The sequence below is a fragment of the Oxyura jamaicensis genome, chromosome 1 (genome assembly GCF_011077185.1).
Source record: "Oxyura jamaicensis isolate SHBP4307 breed ruddy duck chromosome 1, BPBGC_Ojam_1.0, whole genome shotgun sequence".
Taxonomy (NCBI): Eukaryota; Metazoa; Chordata; class Aves; order Anseriformes; family Anatidae; genus Oxyura; species Oxyura jamaicensis.
Genome location: NC_048893.1, coordinates 7,278,194 through 7,301,415, shown reverse-complemented (window position 1 = coordinate 7,301,415; position 23,222 = coordinate 7,278,194). Strand labels below are relative to the sequence as shown.

At 40.2% G+C, this 23,222-nt stretch overlaps 1 protein-coding gene across 8 annotated transcripts in view; it reads left to right on the top strand.

Moving 5' to 3' along the window:
* Nucleotides 1-23,222, top strand: part of GRM3 (glutamate metabotropic receptor 3) — a 106,759-nt gene that overhangs the window by 40,880 nt on the left and 42,657 nt on the right. For 2 of the 8 annotated variants that reach the window (XM_035315202.1, XM_035315231.1), the window contains 2 exons: nt 863-961; nt 21,597-22,209. In XM_035315202.1, coding sequence (XP_035171093.1) covers nt 21,712-22,209 — 498 coding nt within the window. In that variant the 5' untranslated portion in view covers nt 863-961; nt 21,597-21,711. Of the gene's footprint in view, nt 1-862; nt 972-21,596; nt 22,210-23,222 lie in introns of all 8 variants that reach the window. The other 6 variants (XM_035315222.1, XM_035315241.1, XM_035315191.1 and 3 more) reach the window with 3 other exon arrangements.

Genomic DNA, 23,222 nt, shown 5'->3' with positions numbered 1-23,222 from the left:
GCCCATCACTGGGATGAAAGCACTCCAACTAGTCTCACATTACCAGTGGGGAATATGGGACTTAGAGGGATGAAGAAATGTCCCTACAGTCACACTTGGTACAGAACCGTGAATTCAGCTGGGATTTCTTGATCATCAGCTCATAAGTTAACAATGATGAGAGAAGAGAGTGAATTAGGACTGCTCTAGGAGCATGAAATAGCCCTAAATGTCCCTTGGCAGCCATCAGACTATCCATGTTCCTTCAGTACAGCACAGCAAGATGACCAAGGAAATATAAATACAATCGAGATCATTTTTACCCATCTACCCTCTGTCAGCTGTAAAGCTGCAACCATACAGGTGTTCACCCACAGCAATGGCCATCTCAGAAATAGGAAGCCCCTCATTCAAGAAGGAAAGGCAAAAAAAATGTTTTAAACCTACCTGCAAAATGTCCTGACCTTACACTCATGTGGCTTGGAATTATAAAAAATAAAGTGTTGTTAAAGCAGAGATTATTAGCTTGTTTACCAGCATGTCCACATGAAACTGGGGGAATAATAAGGAAGTATTTAAAACAGATTGCTTGCCTAATTCAGATGTCTCAAGGAGCTGATCCAAAGTGTTTTAATGACACCCAGGAACTCTAAAAGGCACTGGAGCAGGCCCATCAATTTATAGAGCTAGTAGGAGCCGAGCTGTTAGTGCCTTTGCATGACATCCTGTAAGAGAAAACGCTGGCATTTGGCTTACTCAGGAGAGATTTCACCATCTGTTATTTTAGAGAACCAATAATGAGAGAAAAAAACAAATAAGCAAAAACCCCTAATGCTCTGTCACCATTTCAAATTTAGTGAGGTCTTAAAATATTCCTGCACAGGTAGAGGATTTTGCTGGAGGAGAATCAGCACAGCAACGGGCTCAATTACATCCAAGTTTCCTGTGTAAGATCTGTCAAGCAACTCCTATCACCCTGTCTGTAAGTGAGTGTGAGTAATGGGTTTTATTTAAATTCATGTGGCATTCACTACCTACACCCAGACAGATAATGGACAGACAGCAGAACAATGATCAGCAAGTGGCTATCACTTAATTTATGTTTTATTCTGCAGTTTGCCTGCCTTCATCTGACTTCCCTTCTGAACGAGTAAGCACATTCCTATGAATTCACTGCAAGTTTTATATTTTCCAAGCAAAATCATGACAGTGATAAAAATAATAATAATAAAAAAAATCCCACTGTATTTGTTTCCAAAAGTATTTGGTTCCATACATACATGTTTATCTTTCTGCAGTTGGATTTCTTATCCCCAAAGACACAGTCGTCATCTGAACTTCCTAAGCAGCAAACATAACATTTAAGGACTCTGTTTTCATCATCAAAAACAATAGGCACTAAGCATGTTGATAAGGGCAGAACATCCTAAGAAATATTGAAATAATCTGTTGACTTGCTGCAGTTCTATTGATTTCAGAAACACAAAGAGAATATGTTGAACAGGAGGAAAAAAACATTAAATAGCATCATGTGAATGCAGTAGTAAATCATCCTACATGCTCTCATCACTGTCAGCTTCCTGCAGGAAGAAAATATGTGTTCAGCCCTAAAACTACCTCCTTTCAATATGAGTATCGGTACGCATTCATTTGCTCTAGCTATCTGAATTCCTTTGGGTTTAGTGAAGCTGTCAAAACCTTACAAGTGTGAATGCTGTTGTGTAAGTAAAATTAATGACTCTTTTTCTGCTTCCCATATTTTAAAGCTTTAAATGAATCCTATTACTGGGGGAAAAGGCAGGAAGAGCAGAGGGGGCTGTCAAAATGGAATTGTAAATCTTTCAGCATTAAAATTCTTTGACTTGATTGACCTCATGACGGTGCTTCAGACCAGCATTTGTCTTGGTGTTGTAAAGCAACAAAACTGTCTTTACCCAGGTTTGAATCCCACTTCACAATCTTGTAACTAGCTAGGGTCTGAGGCTCAAGTGGAACGCTCCAGCCAAGCAAGTGAACATCAAAAAACAAACAAAAACATTTGCATTTGCAGAGGTATTACCCATATTTATAGTCTGCCCTTTGAGTGTGTGTAAGTGCTGGAGCAAGGGATGGTAATGTGAACATAGTTGTAAGGCAATTATTACATAAAAGTAAAATATGTGAACAGTGAATAGCAATAATAACTGGTGCTTGCCAGAATGGTGTGTGCTGAGGCTTTAGTTGATGCTTGTAATGATTTGGGGTCACAGATAGAGTTTTTTGAAGAGAGGGTTTCCTCAGTGCCCTGATAGCCCCTGCATATTGGGAACTGCACCTCAAGCTCTAGTCTGGCTTTTTTCAGGGCTCTGGGGAGGACTTTCCAGCAACCCTCTACTTACAGCTGCGATATGAAGGCTGTTTATAGAAAGCAGTGTCAGCCTGCCAAGCACCACTGACTACATGCTGTCTGTCTATGCCAGTGGCTCTATCCCAGGGTAATTTAAACCCCACTCAACAGAGGTTATTGACACCCTCATATTTCAGCTTAGCCACCCTAAGCTCCCCCACAGCCATTAGAAAGGCTGTCGAGAAAGCACTTTGGAACAGAAGCCAAATCCAGGAGCTCTGAAAATCCTGTGAAGGAACCTGCTTGTGCCCAGAAAGGAGAGGAAGCCCTGGGAAGATGGCTAGGTCATGTACTCACTGACTAGACTACCATTCACTGGTATATATATATATATACTGTATACTACATATATTATATAGGACATTACAAACATTAACACTACATATATTATATAGGACATTACAAACATTAACTTTAGGACACATCCACAGAGTCAAAAAGTAATATTATCCCTGTTTTATATAGGCACAGAGAGGTGAGCCAAAGACAGAGTTGAGCCTGGAACCAAGTTTCCCAGCACTGTTTTACTTACTAGAATGGACCCCTTCCAAAGAAAGGAGGAGGAATTTGTATGTCACATTGTGAGCCAAAGCCCAAAGCCCATAGAAGTATTCTCATGGATTTTAATGACAACTGCAAAAAATATGGGCTATACATGAGCTTTCCTAAGAGATCTGGGGAAGTCAGTCTTTAAAGTAGAGATTGTCACAAAATCAGAAAATACTGAAGGGCACCTCCATAGAAAATGACAGGATGTTTTCTTTCTCACAAAAGGAAAATGGATGTTCAGGGCACTTTTGTTGTGATCTAATGTTGTAGAGCTCTCTCCTCTTGGCTCTGCTATGGGTTTTGCAGTCACTACCACAGTGGAATTCAGCATCTTTCTGGAAAAAAAACAGCTCTATGAAGCATTGGTGAAGTGGCCAAGTTGGTGTGATTAAGTGAAGCAACATTTGTAAAGAGCGATGGGAGATAAATCACTGTTTCTGGGGAGAAAAAGAAACATGAGATAATGAAGACCTGAAAAAGAATCTCAGTACCCAAAATAGTGTCTACTTTTCCCAACCATATTGGCCTCATAATAGGAACCACTTCTTCCTACACTCCTGTACTGCAGATGGACGTGGCTGTACTGAAGGTAACACCTCTCTGTCCCTATCTCCTTGGTCTCTTCATTGTTCTTCAATGCCAATGCTCCCTGAGAATTAGATCCTGGCACTGTGAAAGTGCTTTTTTCTTTTCTTCTTCTGCCGTTGATTCACAGACATGCTTTTTCTCCTCAGCTTCTCGTTGTTAAAACATAAGGGACGGTACTTATCCTCAGCTATAAGGTGATTTTTTAGTAGTGAAGAAATAAAAAAAATATTATTGTTTATTAGTTCAGGTAGTGGAGCAGAGAGAACTGTCTAAAGCTCCTTAAAACAATATTTCTGAATGGAAATGTTAGGTGTTTAAAACAGAAGTAATGAAAGGAAAATGAGGTGTGTGACAGGTTTCCTTCCATGTTGTCTTGCTGAGCCACCTGGGAAACTAGCAGTCCCTGAGTGAAAATCATGCCATTGCTTTAAACTCACAGCATGCACTGAAGCACAGCTAATGCTCTACTGTAATTGTTTCCTGAATGTTGAAAGCAGACAGAAAGCCCACATGCATGCATACTTATATATGCTCATTGCTACTCTTAGCCTGATGGAAATTTTATAAATTGCTTACCCTGTCTGAAATAGTATTGCTTGCAACCAAACATCAACACATTGATTTGAGCAACAGATCTAGGAGTTGAAAATGGGTTATGTGAAACAGCAGGCTTAACAGCTGAAAGCATCAAAGCTCCCAGCCTCCATGCTGACCAGCTGATGAGTTTTTAATTCCTTCTCTGTGGCTCCTGAGATGCAACAGACAAGCAGGGACAAATTTGGAAGCTACTCCTGTTGACCTTTATGTATTAATGGAGAAAATTTGCACTTTCTGCCAGAAATGGCAATAATCAGTTGATGTACTTATATGGAGCTCTAACAGTCATTTTAACATGGTACATGTACTCATTTTGCAGATCTATTTTTCTCTTTATTGAAGGTGTTTACAATAAGGACCCACCCACACTTGCTGCAGGGGGAATCAACCTGCAGCTGTCAAAATTATTTTTTCACTTCTATGTATGTCAGGTAAACTGTTGTCCCAGACAGTAAAAGCAGTAGTGTCCATATTCCTGAAGACAATATCCAGTTCTACAACACCTGCACATATATTTTCAAAATCTCTGAGATCCTCTTCAGAGAAAGGCTTTCTTACTATACCTATTCTAATTCAATACACTTTGCACTAGATCCATCAAATAAGAGAGGGAAGGAGGAAATAATTTAATTTTTCCACTTGAAAAATTATGGATCTGTATTTCATTCCTATTTCTTCCCACATTACATTCATGTTTAATTTAAGATATTAACTGGTTTTAAATAAGGTTCTAAGATTCAGTTAAAGCACAAAATATTGTTATTCATTCAGGATGAATGAATTATTCTGAATATCTGGAACAAGATAATAAAATGATTTTAATGTTAACAATGGGCTAGATCCATAACAAAATAACTACAATGACACAAAAGGAATGTTTCACCAGCTTCTAGTGAGCGATTACGTTCCTAGCTTAAAACAGGCAGTGGGTACAAGAGAATGCATATTTCAAGCCTATAATACTTCTGACTCAATGAGCCAGAGGAGTCAGTCAAAGGTCTCATATTGACTCTAATGAACACTGAATCAGCAACAGATATAAATGCTTAAATTCAGCTTGAAAAAAATGAGTTTCATCCCAACATAAGAGACTCTTTCAGTGGTGCCTGTTCCTAAATTTGTCAAACATTTCCATCATGTGACTCATGTAGAGCATGAGTTGAATGGAAATGTTGGATGGGGTCTATGTGAGGTTCAGTTTAAGGTGAGCTGAGAGTGGGCTGAGGGTGAAGTTTCAGACAGGGTTTGTGTAAGAATACTGTTGTTTTGCCATTTTAAAAGTGTCTAGCAAGCTTTTATTTCAAAAGCAAATGCAGTTGCTTATGATTTAAAACAGGGCACTGAGAGTGAGGACAAGAGGCATTTGGTCGAAACTTTTGCTAAACCTCTGAGAATATCCCGAAGCCGGTCTGTTACCAGCCCTTCAAAATAATCATTGCTTACACATACTCAGGAAAACCCTCTTAAGAGCCCAATAGCTAAAGACTTTAAAGAGTCTGTCCTCATTCAATGCACTTGAGCCTCTCAGCTCTTCTAGTGCCATCTAGAATAATCCCACACAACAGAGAAGGAGCACGCATTGCCACACAGTGTCTGTCTGGGACCATTTTATCCATTCAAAAATGACAAGAGCACAGAGTCAAAGCCAGGATTTCACTGCAATTGGTGTTCTCAGCTACCAGCCATGGTGGGGGTGACAACCAAAAGGGTCTTGTGTCTGGTATCGATGCAATCAGGTAGAGTGAAAGAAAAAAAAAAAAAAAAAACAGTGTCTAAGAGTGGATGAATAGCTAGAGAGAAAAAGGCTGCAGACATGAGGAGCAGAAAGATTTGAAAGAGGAGCGCAAGAGGATTATAGCTGGTAACAAGGAGTGGAAAAGGGCTGAGAGCTGATAAAGGATGGAGCTGAGCAGTGATCAATGCAGGGAGCAGCTGACGAAGAAATGAAACTGTTAGCATCTGCAAATCTATTGTAAAAAGTAAACATCATACATACAAGCATCCTAGCTACAGGGTACCAAGTTAACTCACCAAGTTCATGCTGGACAAACTTGGGCATGCTGTAAAGATAATAAGAGCATTTATCTGTCATGAATATAAGCTTATAGATTGATAGATCATTTGATCTCTGTGACTGTATTATGGATTTGCCATTAGCTTTTATCTTTAGCCATGCTGACAGAATCAAAAAACATATTTATTACGCTCGATTGGTTTTAATTGACTCTGCATTTTCCTGTGAGTAGCGTTGGAATACAGATAAGCTGCAAAAGATACTGACAATCTTCCTTTTTTCTAGTTTATTCATATTTTTCAAAAAAAAAAAATGAAAAGCTTATCACAGATGCATTCTTCTGTAGAAGCATTATGTAAGTTTTGAAGGAGAATAAACTAGCATTAGCCATACAAGAGAGAAATGTGCTGTTTAAAAAAAAAAAATTAAAAAAAAAAAATTCTTATCCTCTGGGCTCAACGAACAAAACAGCTCAAAGCCAGCGAATCAATGATTTCAGAGTTCAGCTAAGACACTACCCATAGAGAGAATGGATTTGCAAAAAGTGAATTCTTCCTATTTCATATGGCTCTTATCACAGCAAGGTGTTTTTCAGTATTAAGGCACACAGGAGTCTGACAGTATACAAATAATGTGGCAGAGGGGCTGGTCTTTAGCTATATCAAAAAGGTAGATTTGCTGAAGGGGGAATCCATCTTATCTGGACATCTTTGTTGTAGATGTCTGCATGTGAACTAGCTGTCTTGACTTAATGTGGATTAAATCAATATAGTCAACAGAGCGGAGGGTGTGATTCAGCCTAAAATGGATGCCAATATTTAATTAAACAAATAGCGCGCCCAACTCTTTTGGCTACACTGACCTCACTAAATAAATATGAATCTAATGAGTTCACTTGATGTAGAAAACTCCATTGGCTGGATCCATAGGACCTCTTCACTGTCAGTGGCACCCAGGTGCCATCCAGGTTCCTAAGGAAATACAGCTTATGCAATTACACTAATGGTCAATTCCAATAAAGTCTGAATGCTAGCCAGTTTCATCAAAATTGGTCAAAATGTAGACCTCAAAGATATTCATTTTTTACAGGTTTCATTTTGAGGAAGGGAAGGTGGGTGAGTAAAAGAATCAGAACAATATTAAAATCCCACTGAAAAAGAAAGTCTAGAGAGTGAGCTCAGACACAATATCAGACACCTGAGAATCCTCCATGGAGAAAGCTACAGGAAAATACTTTCCATAAACCTCCTTTGGGGTATGTCACTGTTGTAACTCATCTTACATCAGCTGGAACCTGCCAGACAATGTATCAGTCCTGGAAATAAAATAAAATGTCCTGGCCTTATAGCACATCAAAAAGAAAATACACAAGCTGAGACTCAGAGTAGCTTTGGTTTGAGTGAAATTCATGGAACTTTGGCTCTGATTTCAGTAAGCCTTGGTTTTATACCTCGTAGCTTTGTTTTAGAGAAGAAAGCCTAACAGGAGAGGCACACCTAACAGTTTGGAAGGGTTTTCAAACCAGTGAGAAACCCTTAAGTCAGGCCAACTGACCATCCCTGACACTGGTTACCTCTGCATGAGATAACTTCGTATTGCAGACAGAGGTGTCTGTTCTGCGACTCACTACCATGGATTGAAAAAAAAAAAAAAAAAAAAAAAAAAAAGTGAGCTCTTTCTTACATATTTTTTTGTTCTGTATTGGAGAGAGGTCATAGGATTAACCATTTGAGTTCCGTCACTTGCTTTCACGGTGTTCGTTCATCCTGAATGTAGGTTTTCCATTCCTGTGTGAAGAAGAAAAAGGCTGAGGATTTTGGCCACACTGGTTCTGCTTTCCTAAGAAAAACTGCCAGCACCTATCATGCCAGCTGGGTTGGAGACCTGAAAGGAGGATTCAGTTTGTTGCCAAACTGAACCTGGTGGTCTTAGAAGCACATAGCACTGTCTGATTCAAAGCCCTGTAAACTGCAGTTCTTCTCACCTGCAAACCACTGTGTAGGTAAAAGGTCTAGGATTTTGACAAAGTCCTAGAAAGCAAACAAATTTCAAAGTTTGCCCATAAAATTCTTTCATTTTTCCATGCTTACTCTCCTTCTTCAATTCTCCTCTGCCCAGGTACCAATAATGAGACTCCAAAAATTTGTCCCAAGGTTCAGCAACGGCTTGGCTACAAACCTGTTGCTGCACTAGTGCTGGAACTGAGCAACTCCCAGGGCTCCAGTTTGCTTCCTGATTTCTCTCTTTGCTCTACCAAAGAGATCTCTGCAGTTCATCACCTGTGATGTAGGATCCTTCTCTAACAGCTCTGGGGCTGGTATAGGGTGTAGCGCCACAGCCTCCCTCCCTCCATTTCCTCCCCACACATCTGTACAAGGGGAAGAAGGTCATCTGCTCTCCTCTGCCATGTTCCTGCCCCATGAAGCAAGCTGTGGATTTAGAAGGATATGCCCTTGAGGGGAATGCAGTCTGGATCACAATCTGGCATGTACAATTCCTAGCCTACTTTATTTTTGTCTTTTTTTTTTTTTTGTCTTTTTTTTTTTATCCATGCACACCTGGCCTTGTGGTTTTCCAGCTCACATTTTTCAGTCAGTGTACAACAGAAGAATCTGGGGCAACTATTAGAGAATAGCATTCTTTGTGATCCTGTTGCAGCATGGACAGTGCTGCTGATGTTCCTGAGGTCAGGAGAAATCTTGGCAGATGTGGAGCTTCTCCCTGATCAAAGCAAGGAAGAGCAAGGAAAAGAAATCCTCACATCTGGTTCAGTTTTGTTAACAAACACATGCAGTGACTCTTGGCTGGTTCGCGAATTCTTTAATGGGATTATTATTCATTAATGCTGGCTTCAGTGAAATTTAGGATAAAAGCATTAATCTTAAATTATGATAAGAACTGTAATAACAGGAAAGCTTGTTATTACAAGGCACACAGGCCACACAGAAAGCAGGATATTCAGCACTTGCCCTCCCAAAATAAATCAGATCTAACTCCTCCTGGAGTGAGAGAGGAGTACATCCCTAATGTGGACTGTATCTTTCAAGAAATAATAAACCTCTATACAAAACGAAATTTCTCCCCATGAAAAGAAATAGAGGTATTTTTCCTTGGTGACCTCCAGAACCTCATTTCAAACTTCTGAAGGTAATTTGGTGGATGCTAACAGTTTCATGGGTTCAAAGGGCAAACCTACTTGTTCACAGAAGACATATCTATTGACAGCTAGCAAAACCAAAGAAATTGCCCCCAGTGCAGGAAGTCTCTGAGCTGTAAATTGTTGGAGGTTGCGAGCATGTTCCTGGGAGGCAGCAATATGCACTTGTTCGATTTTTGCTGTCTTTCCTAGGCACCAGCTTTAACCACTGCCAGAGAAGCCTACAGGGAAGGTTCATTGTTCACAGTCCACTTACAAATTAAGATCCAGATTCTCTCTGCCGGTGCACTCATGTCTTCCCACAGAAACCAAGCAGGAGACACTGATTAGTGCAAACCGTGGAGGTAGTGTCAATGCAGTAAAAGCTCACTGTCCTGTAAGCAGTGACTACGAGGTACAGAGAGCTTCAGTATCTGGCCACAAAATGCAACAGTCCGTATGGTGCCAACAAACCTGTTTCAGGTCCTAGTCACTTTGGCATTTTTGTGCACTAGTTCTCTGACTGGAGTTCAGAAAATATTTCCCAAGAACTTTTTGTGTAGAAGAACCTCATTAACCAGAACATCTCCCTCTGAATGGTTTTAAACAACTAACATGATTCTTTGAAAGTAAAGGATGAGTACGGATATTTTCATCAGGCCTCTTGTACAATGTTGCCATACGTAAGAACAGAGGTCAATTTCAGTCAGGTTTAGAAAGAAGCAAATAAAGGATTGAATTACCAGCTATCTCCTAAATTCACTAAGAATTCTTAAAATTATTCATGTTGGCTCCTTCTCCGCTCTATCAACCATATAATTCTCATGTCTGAAATTTGGCACCACAGAGAAGCTCCTCTCAAGAAGTGTCACAGACACAAGGTGTGCTTTGTTCGGCAGCACAGCTGGTCCATTCACCAGCCACCAGGCATGCTGGTGGAGAACACTAATAACATTTGAGAAACACTTAATAGGGCCTGTGTCTTTCCTTGCCTTCATTACCAAGGAATTCCCCTCTCATCCTTTCCTGCCATGAAGTATTTTGGCAAAGGTATTGAGGACCTGCCAGACAGGCCAACAAACTCCATTCTGTGGCTGATCAGATGGCTGAAATGTCATTTACTGCCTGTGCACAGAAGAATAAAGACAAAACCAGGGCTAGAGAAAGCTGTTTCTTGTGCTCCACTGAGCTGAAGATGCCATACCACAGGTGGCAAGGTCCTCAGGGTGTTCTGGAGCAACTGGAGGTTAGATCCATGGTGGGCCATACATCTGTGGTTGCACATAGCACACTGCTGTATCTCACCATTTATAATTTGTACTAAGTGCCCTTATACATTTTGAATTAAACTGTTGTTGCCATAGCAATAGCCATTTACTGTGAGAGAAGGAAGCAAGTGTGTTGGGGATGTGAGGATCTGATCTGATCTCTTCACATAAAAATATATATGTACGTATATTCTTTGCTGTGGAGCCACATTAAAGGACCAAGCAAATGGTTTACATGAGGTCTGAGGGATGAACAGAGGAGATGGAAAAGGAACAGCTCAATGCAGTCTGGAGGTGTTTGGTCCAGGGCAGACTTTTACCTAAGAGCTGGGTCAGAAAAGGAAACAAGCCTGTGTAGTATTGGCATTATGTTTGGTCTCGTGCCAGTAAAATTCACTCCCTTAGTCAACATGAGGCATGTTTGTTACTGCCTTTGTGGGATATAACTTTCCAGAAACAGGAAAAATTGGCTTTCATGGGTTTATTTTTATTTAAAAAATAAAAATAAAAAAAAAATGTAATGCTAGCTCTTTAGCAGGAAATGCTTTTCAGCAATCTACTCCTTGTTTATATTAGATTATTTGCCAAGGCACAGGCTGCCAAAAAGTCAATCAATAATGCAGATATTGTATTACTGCATTTCAAGTCATCTTCTAAGATCTTTCTTCACTGCTAGCACTAGCATTACTGGTGGCTACAATTAGAACTCCCGTCTTCTATTTTTGCTTTAATTCATCTCTTTGCAAAGTGAGAAAAAAATTATGAAAATTAATAAAGCTTAAATACCCATAACACAACAGTTACGACAAAGTGCAGCCCACGTACCTGAGCATGTTTCTCTGGGGACTTTGGCACAATTCAGTCTCCCTCTGACTAAATCTGGCTAATAAGTGGAGATAAGTGCTGCTCTCCCTTGACCAGAAAGTGCAGGCAGTGCCTGAAGTTAAATGCTTTGGGGATTCTCAGCCTAAGAGTTAGCAGCATTAAGTTGTGCAGAAGAGCAGGCAGTTTGCATTACTGGCTGGGACCCAAATTCTGTCAAAGTCCCAGATTAATCTGCTTGTGGATGGTCTTTTTAAAATCCATATATTCGTACCAGAGCATCCAAATCTGAAAAATATAGCCATAAACCTACTGTGGCATAACTTGTCTGCCCATGAGACGAGACAGGGTCATGGATCAAAATTAAATGCTATTGGGTTCCCGTAAGTGTACAAGATTTGAGATTTGAAAATAATTTGATCTCAAAAGAGAGAAATAAAAGTGAATTTCTAAGTACAGTTCTGTACTGTTGCTTGTTTCTCAGTAAAAAGAAACCACCAGACCCTGTTCCCTCTCGGTGACATTACCTGCTTCTAAGAGCAAGCCAAGTGAATGGCAGCTCTGAGAGACTGAGGATATTTTTTCCATCAAGCTCCCAGTGGTACTTTCTGGCAGAGACAAGGCAATATCACACCTTTCTTTGTTGACTGGGGAATAAAAACACAAAGCAGAACTCTTAAGTCGGCAGAACCCATAGGTTTCTGTAGTTTACTGATCTACAACAGCTGTGAATCAAGTTCACTAAAATTTTTAGAACAATCCAGTTCCTCACAATAGCTGAATGCAGCTTTTGTTTCCAGTAAACTTCTGTGACATTTGTGATTAAAATTATAAAGCAAGTAAGCACAATTCACAATCAATTATGTTTTATTAATGTTTTTTTAATACACGCCACAGCCCAGTAATCATGAAGCTGCTCAACAGTGTTGTTCTGAAATCAGATAATAGCAGGATGTAATTTGCAGCAGTCTCTGCTCACTTACTAAACACTTGCTCCGTTAATTGTGATTTCACACTCCACTGAATGCTGTAGCCTGGAGGTAACATTCATGTGATGGACAAGTTACCAGTCTGGGCTCTGGTGCCTTCATATGAGGGGGAAGGGATGAGGGGAAAGGGATCATTTAGAGAGAGGCTACTGTTGTTAAATTTTTAATCCTTTCATTATGAAATATATATATATATATATATATATATATACACCCCACACAAAACACACACGTCAGCAGCAAAAAATAAAAAATAAAAATGTTACAATCCACTGCTAAACTCTTCAATTTTTTCCTTTCCTCATAAACCTGAACAGGATCTTTCACCATTTTGATCCTTTTCTATAGTTCTTTGATTTTATCAAGAACATAACAAAACATTCGACCAGCAGGTGAGACCCTATTCATGTAATCAAGAATTTACCTCGATCTCATTTTGTAGATGCCAGGTGAGCTAGTCTTCCTAAAGCAAGTATTTGAGTTTTCATTAGAAAGATTTCTGTGGTTTTAGAAGGTCTCCAGAGACATCCCATGTATTTCTTAACAGGGTCCTGAAGTCAGAATAATCAGGAGATTCTTCTGAGGGAGGTCAAAGGTGCCTAAAATGTTGCCCTATATGCTAAGTGTGCAAGTTAGGCAGATTGATTCTCATCAGTAAATGGTTGGTGGTGGTGAGACAGAGTGAAGCACCAAATAGCCATGTGCAAGACAACAGCTCCTGCCCTGAGGAGCTCCCAGTGCATGTGTCAGAGGGAGAAATATTGCCTAATCCGACAAAGGAGAGAAACCGTCTTGGAAAATTCACAGCTGAGTGTTTTGTACTGCTGTGGCAATCAGGTCAGACAGCGATAGGATCACCAGCCTTGGAAGGCTTTTCTTTGAGTTGTGACCAAGTCACGAGTGGGAGAGGAGGAGCCATGGAGGTGGCTTGGCCTACTTGCTGCCTTCGCCTTTGCTATTTCAGGAAGTTTCTCCTAACCTGATAGGTGAGGTGGAGGGTAATGGACCATGCCTGAATGCAGCTACCTGACGGTCCAGGCCAGGATTAGGTCCCACTGGAACACCTTAGGTGACATCAAAAATCATCCCTCATGCAGGTAAAGAGAAAGGGTACAGACAATTTTACCAGGCCTGCATGACTAACCCTGGCAGTGCTAGCAGCCAAACTGAATCTCAACAGAAGCACTACTGAGAAAGGACTCTGTCCTCCACATATGCAGAGGTTCAGCTGTATTTTGGCCCTGCCGCCACAAAGTGATGGAAATGTCTTGGCAGAGAAGCGATGACAGTGAAAACTGGCAGCTCTCACCGATGTCATTCCGAGGGAGCCAAGAACGCGCAGGCAGAGCATATCAGCTGGAGATGCTCACTGAGAGATCTGGGCCCTGGAAAAACTCTGCAGATGTTCCATAGTGATGACAGGTGGTTAGGAGCACAAGAAAGAAATGAGCTCTGTGAGGGCAGGAAAAAAAAAAAAAAAAAAAAAAAAAAAAAAAGGAAGAAAAAAAAAAAAGAAAAAGTCATGCTTAAGAAACAAGTGAGAAAGGCTACACACTTGTCCAGAGACTAAATGCACAGATACCCCTTAAGCAGACAATAACTTCACCAGCTAAGCTTCACTCACATCAAGCTCAGGTGTTCAAGCTCCTCTTAGCTAAAAGCTATATCAAAGTACATGATACTAAATGGTTCACTTTGTCCAGGACAACTCCACATTTATGCCATACATTTATTAACTCTCTCACACAGCCTTTGGCATTGCTGACCTTAGCATGGTGATGGCATCCCCACAGCACCCAGCAGGAATAATTGCTGTGACATCCACAGGTCACAGAAGCCAGCTGCTCCTTTGTCCCTAAAGTCTCTGTATTCCCACTTTACCTATTCCATGTGTTTCTGGGACCACACAGGAAGACTGAGTCTAAAGTCGAATAACACACAATCAATAAGCAGACAGCACTTGTCTGTTCGTCGCTGACTCTGCTGATGTGCTTTTCAGCTGTCGCCAATGCCTGGAAGAAATAAGCAGATGGATAAAAAGCAGTAGGATTCAGCTCAATCCAAAAAAGACAGACGGGAAGATGGTGGGACTTGCAAAGGTCTAACCCTGCATTACATCAAGATCATTACACCACAAATTGTCCAGATGGTGCGAAGCCTCAGGCTCATGGCTGGGCTTCCCAATACACTTGAATATACTTATTGTCAAAGAACTGAAGAAACTCAGATGAGTTAGAAGACTGCATGGCCTGACCCAGATCTCTAGCTGTGGGGGTCTGCTTGCTGCAGTTCTGTCTTTTGAGACCAAATTCACTATAAAGGGCTCAGCCAGTGCCAAACGCATTCACTTGATTTAATAAGAAGCAAAGACCCATATTTCCACATCACATTAATGTCTTGTAATCTCCACTGGCTCCTTGTTCCTCGCTACGCTAAATTAATAGGTCCTGTTGTAATCTACAGAGTCCTCTAATATCTAGAAACTTCAAGAATATCACATCAGAGTCATTTGTTTTCCTGTGAACTGAATATTTTAAATTCTATTTTTGAAACAGGATGAATATGCCATAGATTTCTGAGGCAAGGGCTGGGCATCTGTTGTATGTTGACATTGTAGAAACCATAAAGCATCTCTTGTTGGTGCCAACACAGTACAAACAGTAATGCGGTGTTCTGATTTCTTTTTCACTTTTTCTCTAACATAACAGAATATAAATTTGTATTTTAAGAGGAATAATCTCGTTCTACACTGACATTTTAAGTCCTGCTTTGGATATCATTCTTTATATCGAAATCAGCCCCCAAAATTTTAAGGTTTTTAAACAGATCAGCAACACTTCTACAATATGCCATGCATGGGATAAACTTGTATCGCTTGTGTATTCACACTACTGGCAGTGGTAATTTTATTAATTAATGTTTTTCAAGCATGGATCTGCAAGTTGAAATGCAAGAAACAAAATCACCTAGAGGTAAAGTAATTTTTATCATTTTTTTCTCAAGGAAATAAAATAAAACAAATAAATAAATATAGATAGAACAGCCAGAAAGTGAAAATCACTGATTTATTTTCAGCAAATTTATGCGTTAGCACCTGATTAACATTTCATGAAGGAAATATCTTCATTTTCATGGAAGAAATGTACTTCTTTTCTCTACCTCACCATCCTTTCTGCAACTTTTTTCCTGTTCTTTTTACTTCCTGATTCAAGCTATTAAATTTTTGCCAACCAGAATCAGGATGTGAGCAATTTGTGTACCTGGCACATATCTGCCACTGTAAGGCTTGGTTGGGTTCCTTTAAAAATATTATCTTTTTTCCAGAGGTGATGACACCCCTAATTATAGTTGGTAAGGAGACTCAAGCTTTTCTATCACTCTTTTCCGATGAAGTGAGACATCTTATCTTTCAGAGCAGTTCTCATCAGGCGTCAAGGTCAAGTTCTGGCAGAGCACATATAAATGTGCCAAATGTGTTGGATGAGCAATGCTGCTGTGCAAGTTATCCATGATCTCCAGGAGAAAGACATTGTGGCGTTTGACTTGTGTCAGTCCTTTAAGACACACGAGAATTTTGAGGCAAAATTAGAATTCTTTTAGAAATGTGCTTCCCTAGGCTGAGATTTGTAGGGCACAGCAAGGGCTGAGGGAAAGATATATTTCCTTTGGGGTGCCCTTGGAGACAGATATATTGATGGAACTACTTGCTTCAATGTTATAATGTGCAACAAGAGCACAGACATGGGGAGCCTCCCCTGCGACCTTGCACCGGGCATAGCCGTCCTCTAAAGAAAGTTTATTAAGGGTGGTAGGTGATACCAAGTTGACATATGGCTCCAGCACCACAATATCACATTATAGTCCTGAATAATGCAGTAAAAATCCACGACTGCCAAGAGGGAGCCACCCACAATAAATCTAAACATAATCTTCTCCAGCACCCACGTCAGCTCTTGTTGCATCCTTTCTGAGGAAGACGGGTAAACAGATAAGCCTTGCAAAACACTGTAAGGGGGAAAAAATGTGGGGGAATTTAGATAGCACAGGGTAGGGATGAGGAAAAAAAAAAAAAATACAAAATTTTAGCCCATTCATGGAGATTGACACATTTGCTAGTTAGTTAATGGCATTAAAAACCAGGTAGGAGATCTGAGGTGCAAACAGTAAGTTTATCGTCCTGTCCTTAGCCTTATAAGTGGAGAACTGGAAAGTCTACAGCTGTTGGATAGCCTGCTGATGTCAGGCATTGGTACTGATATGGTGGAAGGTGTCAGAAAATTTGTCACTGCTCTATGAACAATCATACTCCACTTACAAGTCATCAGGCTAAACGAAAGATGGAATTGCACTTCTTTTCAGAGTTTGACGCTTAGAAAAATAGACCGCAGTGCCCAAGGCACGAAGCCTAACGAGGATTCACTCCTGAACTGATAGCACAGGTGGATGTGCTCTCTGAGCTAAAAGCAAAAAGCCTGCAGAAGACCAGAGCTGTTATGTGGATATAGCCCTGGAAGAAAGCCACGAAAGAGATTTTGTTTTGTAGATGATATCACTGGGATACTGAATGTGGAAAACCCAGACATCCTTTTTCTCATTCTTGTTGCTTTCATGGAAAGAAGTATGTGCACATCTATAGTAAACAAGCAAACTGGCACCCAGTGCTGAATTTCTGCAATCAGCTTTTTACAAGCTCGGAAATAGTATGAAAAAAAAAAAAAAAAATAGAGGATATTTCAGACCAAGAGACAAGGTTATTTTCAACAAAAGCCACACAGCTGCTGTCTTAACACAAGTGAGTTGGTTTTTCTGAGGGAAGTGCTGACAGGGTCCCCCAAGAGCAGATGTCACTCTCCCCTGGGGACCTTTGTGGTGGAAAGAGAAGGGGCTCCAAAGGCAGATTGCCCAGTGAAGGTGTCTCACAAGCCGAGTGCTGCTGGTTGAAATTCATGTAGGGAAGTGCTGGCAGAAGCTTTCTGATCCAGATATAGAAACCTTTCTCTTCTCGCCTGTTTCTGTTTATTTTTCATTTGGATATTTGGATTGCTTCTATGCCTAGGCTTTACATCTATTTCCACCAGGGATCCAAAGTCTATTGGGCTGTACATATTCTTGATATTTTTGATATTAAGGGAACACCTAGAATAACATAACCCTGCCCATAGCTGGAGTTAAAAAATTAAACACAAATGAAAAATGAGAGTTGCAGTATGATCAACAGGCACTTCTTTTTGAGATGTTAACTTGCCATCCCCAAAGCATCCTTTTAGGGGACTGTTATTGCAAAACCCAGCTGGTATTGTCAGTGTGGTGAAATGGTAAGGGTCAGCTCAGGGTGCTAAATGAGTAGCATAGTTCAGGGCAGGAATATGACCTGTATCAGCCTGGAATAGGTACAAAATATCTGTATATACATTTGTGAATTATGCAAGCTGCAGAGAAGGCATGTGGGAGGTGCGTGCCAGAGAGAAAAGGAGAGAAACTGAGATGCTAGCCCATCTTTGAGAGCTGTTTTAAAATAACCTCCCTTCTTCACATCAAGCTGTCTGTTCAGTGTCACCTTAGTGACTCCGCTCACCGGCCACTCAAATCTCACAGCTTCCTTCAGGAGTCACCCCAACAAGAAGCCATTGCCCCTGGAAGCATCAGTCCTTGAGAGCCCCGAGGGGAAGCCCCCTTGACCAAGCAGGTTTTGCACTAATGCTTCCACTCCCCAACCTGCATACAGCATCCTTGCTCTTCTACAGAATGCTGCAGTACCTCTACACGGGCAGCAGGATGCAGGCAACCAAGCCTGCAGAAAGAGAGAAACAGATCTGGTGCCCAGCACAGTGTTCTTGGTAACTGCCTCCTGTTTATAAATGAAGAATTTGAACACATAAGACAGCATGATCATGTTTTCCTGAAAAGCAGGATGCTGCCTCTGTGGTGTCTCCCTACACTGTCAAGGCAGAGTAGTTTGTTTCAATTGTAGAGATTCTTTCAGATTAAAGAAACAAAGATGAAAGTCCCTGGCTTATATGTCTGGAGTGAGGAGCTCAGATCTTCATAGGCATTTCCAAGCAGAAGGCTAAGGTGGCAGTCCCCCACTCAGGGGCACCAAGCAGCATGTCCCCAGCTAGAGCAGGATCCTGGGGCTGAGCCATCCCTGTTCTCCAACCCCTCTGGGCTTCCCACCACCTCCTCCCTTTCCATCCCTGGATGTGTTCTACAACGCAAAGGGGCAAGGAAACAAAGAAATGGTCATTCCCAGCTCTCAGCTTGTCCAGTCTCTCCTTGACTTCTGCTGGGAATGATCCTCTGCTCTGCCATGATTTATTTGTTTCCCTCAGCAGGCAAGCTTCACTGGTAAAATATAGAAAATATAGAAATCCTTTGCATTATCTGTAGGGAAAACCATTTCTCCAAACCATAGCAGCCTTCATTTCACATACACCATTTTTATGTGCAATGCACAAATATTTTGAGGTCCCTTTCTAATATTTACCACTGACTTACCTGAAACACAGACCCCTCAGACACAAATATGGTGCAAGCTGAATAGTGACACCATTTGAAGCAACTAGCACCTATGAAGGAAGCAGGGGGATGAACACAACGTCCTTGTCATTCATGGTAAAACCATGTTCTAAACATGTCTTTGAGAGGTTTTAGAATATCTTATAGGTTTTCTGGGAACGATGGGGTGCAGGGCCATCAAAATCATGTGTTTCAATGCCTAAAGGGAAGCAGAGCCCTTTTCAAAGTTTGATAGTGATTTTGAGTGCCAATCAAATGAAAATCTGGATTTAGACTCTTCTGAGAGTCTCACTTCATCTTTCTGTGACTCTTTTTCCCCAAGTGTTAAACAGGGAAAAATATTTTAAAGGTCTGTTTTTATCCATATGGTGTATTAATGACTGAGAACAGTGGAAGTTAGTCCAACTGAATTATTAAGCACACAAAAAAAGTATATGACAAATGTTACCCTTTTGTCTGTTAATTATTTGCAATTGGATATTGTCACCATGTTTATATGTCCTGTATATGCTTGAATATTATTTGGCAAATTGTAGTACTAAGTCTGAAACAGAAATGACTTCTGAACACAGTTACTTCATTACTCTTTTTAAACATTAGAAAGAAATTTTCTTAAACTGGTTAATAAGCCACATGTGATCAGCAATCTGGCTTGCTTATAGATCACAGGGAGATGATGAAGATTGTTTTCCATTGATATATCATTTATTTCTGAATGGGAAAAGCTGCTGAGACAACCTGCAGCTCAGACTACACACATATTACTAGGATTGGAGAGAAAGACCTTTAATTGTGCATATGACATCTTACTGATTTAGGAGAGAACTTTGTTGGAGTAAATATGAGTAAAACACTATCTTTCACACAATTTAGTACAGCAACATTGAAATCGTACCTGGATAAACAATTGCCTTGGAATAAGCTTGCTCATCCATTGTTCACTGTTAAATCTTAATTGTTGCTTATTTCTGTTCATTTGTGTTAAACATTTCTAAATTATAAATAACCATGCAAGTGTTATAATAATATATATTCTGCTAATAAAATGGTAAGTACAAAAATAAATTATTAAAGTGAACTATTTACGTATTACCATACCTGATGGATCTGAGGAGTTGGAGATCAAGGCAGCCACACTGACATATTTGAAGAGATATTGACAAGGAGTCCAGAGATAAATCATGCATCTATATTTCATAAATAGATTTTGTGTGTGAGTTACAGAATTATTGCAAAATTATCTTTTATCTCTAAAGCTTGATTTTTCTCCTTTTAAGGTCATTGGCAAAATGTCTCGACCTTAGTGAGAGTAAAATTACATCCTAAGTACATACATCACTGCTCTGTTCTCCCTGTGATCCAAGCACTGATCTGTGATTAACATTAAAGAGAGCAAGTCCAGCTGTAGGCATTTTCATGCCCTAAGCAAACATCAAGTACAAGATTCCTCCTTGTCATATCTCCTCTTTTTCTCTTTCATCTCTTTTTTTTTCCCTTTTTTGACTTAATTTGCTTGCAAGAAATTCTTTTGTGCCTTAAGGAGGGATGATTTTGTGATTAAGGCATTTGATGAAGATTCAGGTTCAATTTCCAGGCCTTCCACGTAATAATTACCCTTGGTAGGTCACTTAGTACAGTGTCTTGCAGAACCACAATGCTAATAACAAAAATGGACCACAAACCATTCTCTGTTCCTGAGACCAACCAGCATTAAAGGGACAAAAGTCTGTGGCCACATCTAAACTGTTCATTGGGAATGGTGTCTGGTCTCTGCTTGCCCATATAGCATGTCCAGGCAGTGTTTAGAAAGTGTTGGTTGACCTGAGTCAAACCCCTGCCAGGGAGCATGCTGACAGTAAAACGGCACAACATGGCTTTGTTTGTCTGTCTAATATACATCCCTCATTTCCCATCTGGTAAAACAGGGCTTCTCCTGTCCTTCAAACAACTTGTGCAGCCCAAAAATAGAGGTGAAACCACAAGAGGATGATTTCTTCCATCCTCCCATTGCTCAAGCGGGCTGGTAAAGGAGGGCAGGGCAGGTGGACTTCAGCCAGAGACTTTTGATCTGAAGACCAAGTACTGAGCACAGCAAAAGCTACCAGCAAGAAGATAGCACTGTGGCAGTGTTATAGCTGAAGGAATTGTAAGTAAAGTACAATCAAAAATAAAATAAAATAAAATAAAATAAAATAAAATAAAATAAAATAAAATAATAAAATAAAATAAAATAAAATAAAATAAAATAAAATAAAATAAAATAAAATAAAATAAAATAAAATAAAAAAGGAGAGAGAGAAAAAAAGGAAAAAAAAAAAAAAGGAACAAAGAAAAAAGAAACCTTACTAAGGGAAATCTAGGAGCAGCTGAGCAGCTGAAGATACAGTGAATAATAACGCATAAGACTCTGAGTCCAGAAGAGAGAGAGAATGAAATAAGAGGACATGAAAAAAATACCAAGTGTGGTTTCTGTCTTTGTAAAATATAAAACATTGTTGAGCAGTGGTCAATATCAGATATATCACCCCATGTGCCTGTGGTCTTTGTGCATGGCTGTCATAACAGATGCTTAGTCTGCAATCATTTATGGAGTGTAGAATAAGGTGCTGTAGAGAGCACAAGACAAATGTATTTCTTGTCACCTGTGCTATCCAGCATTCCCTTAACACTGCTCTTGAATGGTTTATTGATAAAGACTGTAAAAACTCACTTCTCCTTTTGCCTTTTCTAATTACCTTCGTCTCTTCTTTAGAGGTGCAGCGGAAAGTCTTGCTGGCTTGTTCTTCACTGGCTTGTGGGACTGTGCTTCAACTTTGGCAATGGACCAGAAGGACTGAAAGGACTGAAGAGCACTTTTGCTCCCACCCATGTTTCTCAGAGCTGGTAAAACAAGACCAACGAAGATGTTCACCAGACTCCAAGTCCTTGCGCTAGCTTTGTTTTCCAAAGGAGTTTTCCTTTCCCTAAGCGACCACAGCTTTGTAAGGAAGGAAATCAAGATAGAAGGAGACCTGGTCTTAGGTGGCTTATTCCCAATCAATGAAAAAGGCACCGGGATAGAAGAATGTGGGAGAATCAATGAAGACCGAGGCATACAGCGCTTGGAGGCCATGCTGTTTGCCATTGATGAAATCAACAGAGACAACTACTTGCTGCCAGGAATCAAGCTTGGAGTCCACATCTTGGACACATGTTCCAGGGATACATATGCCTTAGAACAGTCTTTGGAGTTTGTCAGGGCATCTTTGACTAAAGTGGACGAAACAGAGTATATGTGCCCAGATGGCTCGTATGCCATTCAAGAGAATTTACCTTTACTCATTGCAGGAGTCATAGGCGGTTCCTACAGCAGCGTCTCCATACAGGTAAGACCCAGTAACCCTATCAGGTGAGAATCTTTTATCTACCATTCCTGTGAGATAATTTCTGCTTACATAGGATGGACAAAAATCAAGTCTTAGACCAATCAGTTTACGCTAAGGTTCAATCTAGCAAATAATCCTTTACTGAATTTGTGTTAGTTTGATTTACTCTTTAAAACATTTCCTGTAGTTTAGCTGCAGAACATCTCTGCCAGCTGCTCACTTCCTCTAGTCATGATGTATCCTGAGAGCATTTGAAGTTTCCACAAGTCTTAGTATTTATTTTGAACTTTGGATTTCATGAGACTTTTACAAACCTATGCTTAGATCTCTGCTTTCACATCAATAATAAATAATGACATCTATATTCCTGTATATATGTATGCCTGTCACACTATGTTTACATGCTATTTGTCATGTAAACAGTAGAGATATAAAATGAAAGAAGAAATCTTTGTCTTACTTCCAGGGTGTAATAATGTAAAAATGACACACTAGCCAGAAACTAGAATTGCACACGACCCGAGGGATTACAAGCATTTACCATCTAATTAAGCACACTGAAGTCAGTGAAAATTATTCTGCTGACTTCAACAAGCAAGGTCTCAAGTATCGCATGCAGAAAACACAGTTTCTGAATGGATTCTAAGTTTGCACTCTTTCCTTTTGTTTTCATATATTGTTCATATGAAGAAAGATTTTACCAGAAAATGTTGCCTGTCAGAGTCCAGTGCAAGCACAGTTAGAAGCCCAGCACAGAAGGCAGATTCCCTCAGTCTTTCTTGCTTCCTCCTTCTGGCACATTGTGCATAAGCATAGATTTGTTCCTACTAATCACATTTTTTTTTCCTCTTTTTTGATGAAGTGCATGCCTAGTCTATGTAACCACATAAAGGAAAGAGTGGGCAAATGGTTACCCATACCACAAGAGAATAGTTTTGGCTGAGAAAAAGCTCAGCCATTTCTCAGAGAAGTGGATTTGTCCTACCATGGACCAGCTGGGGCAGCAGGGAAGT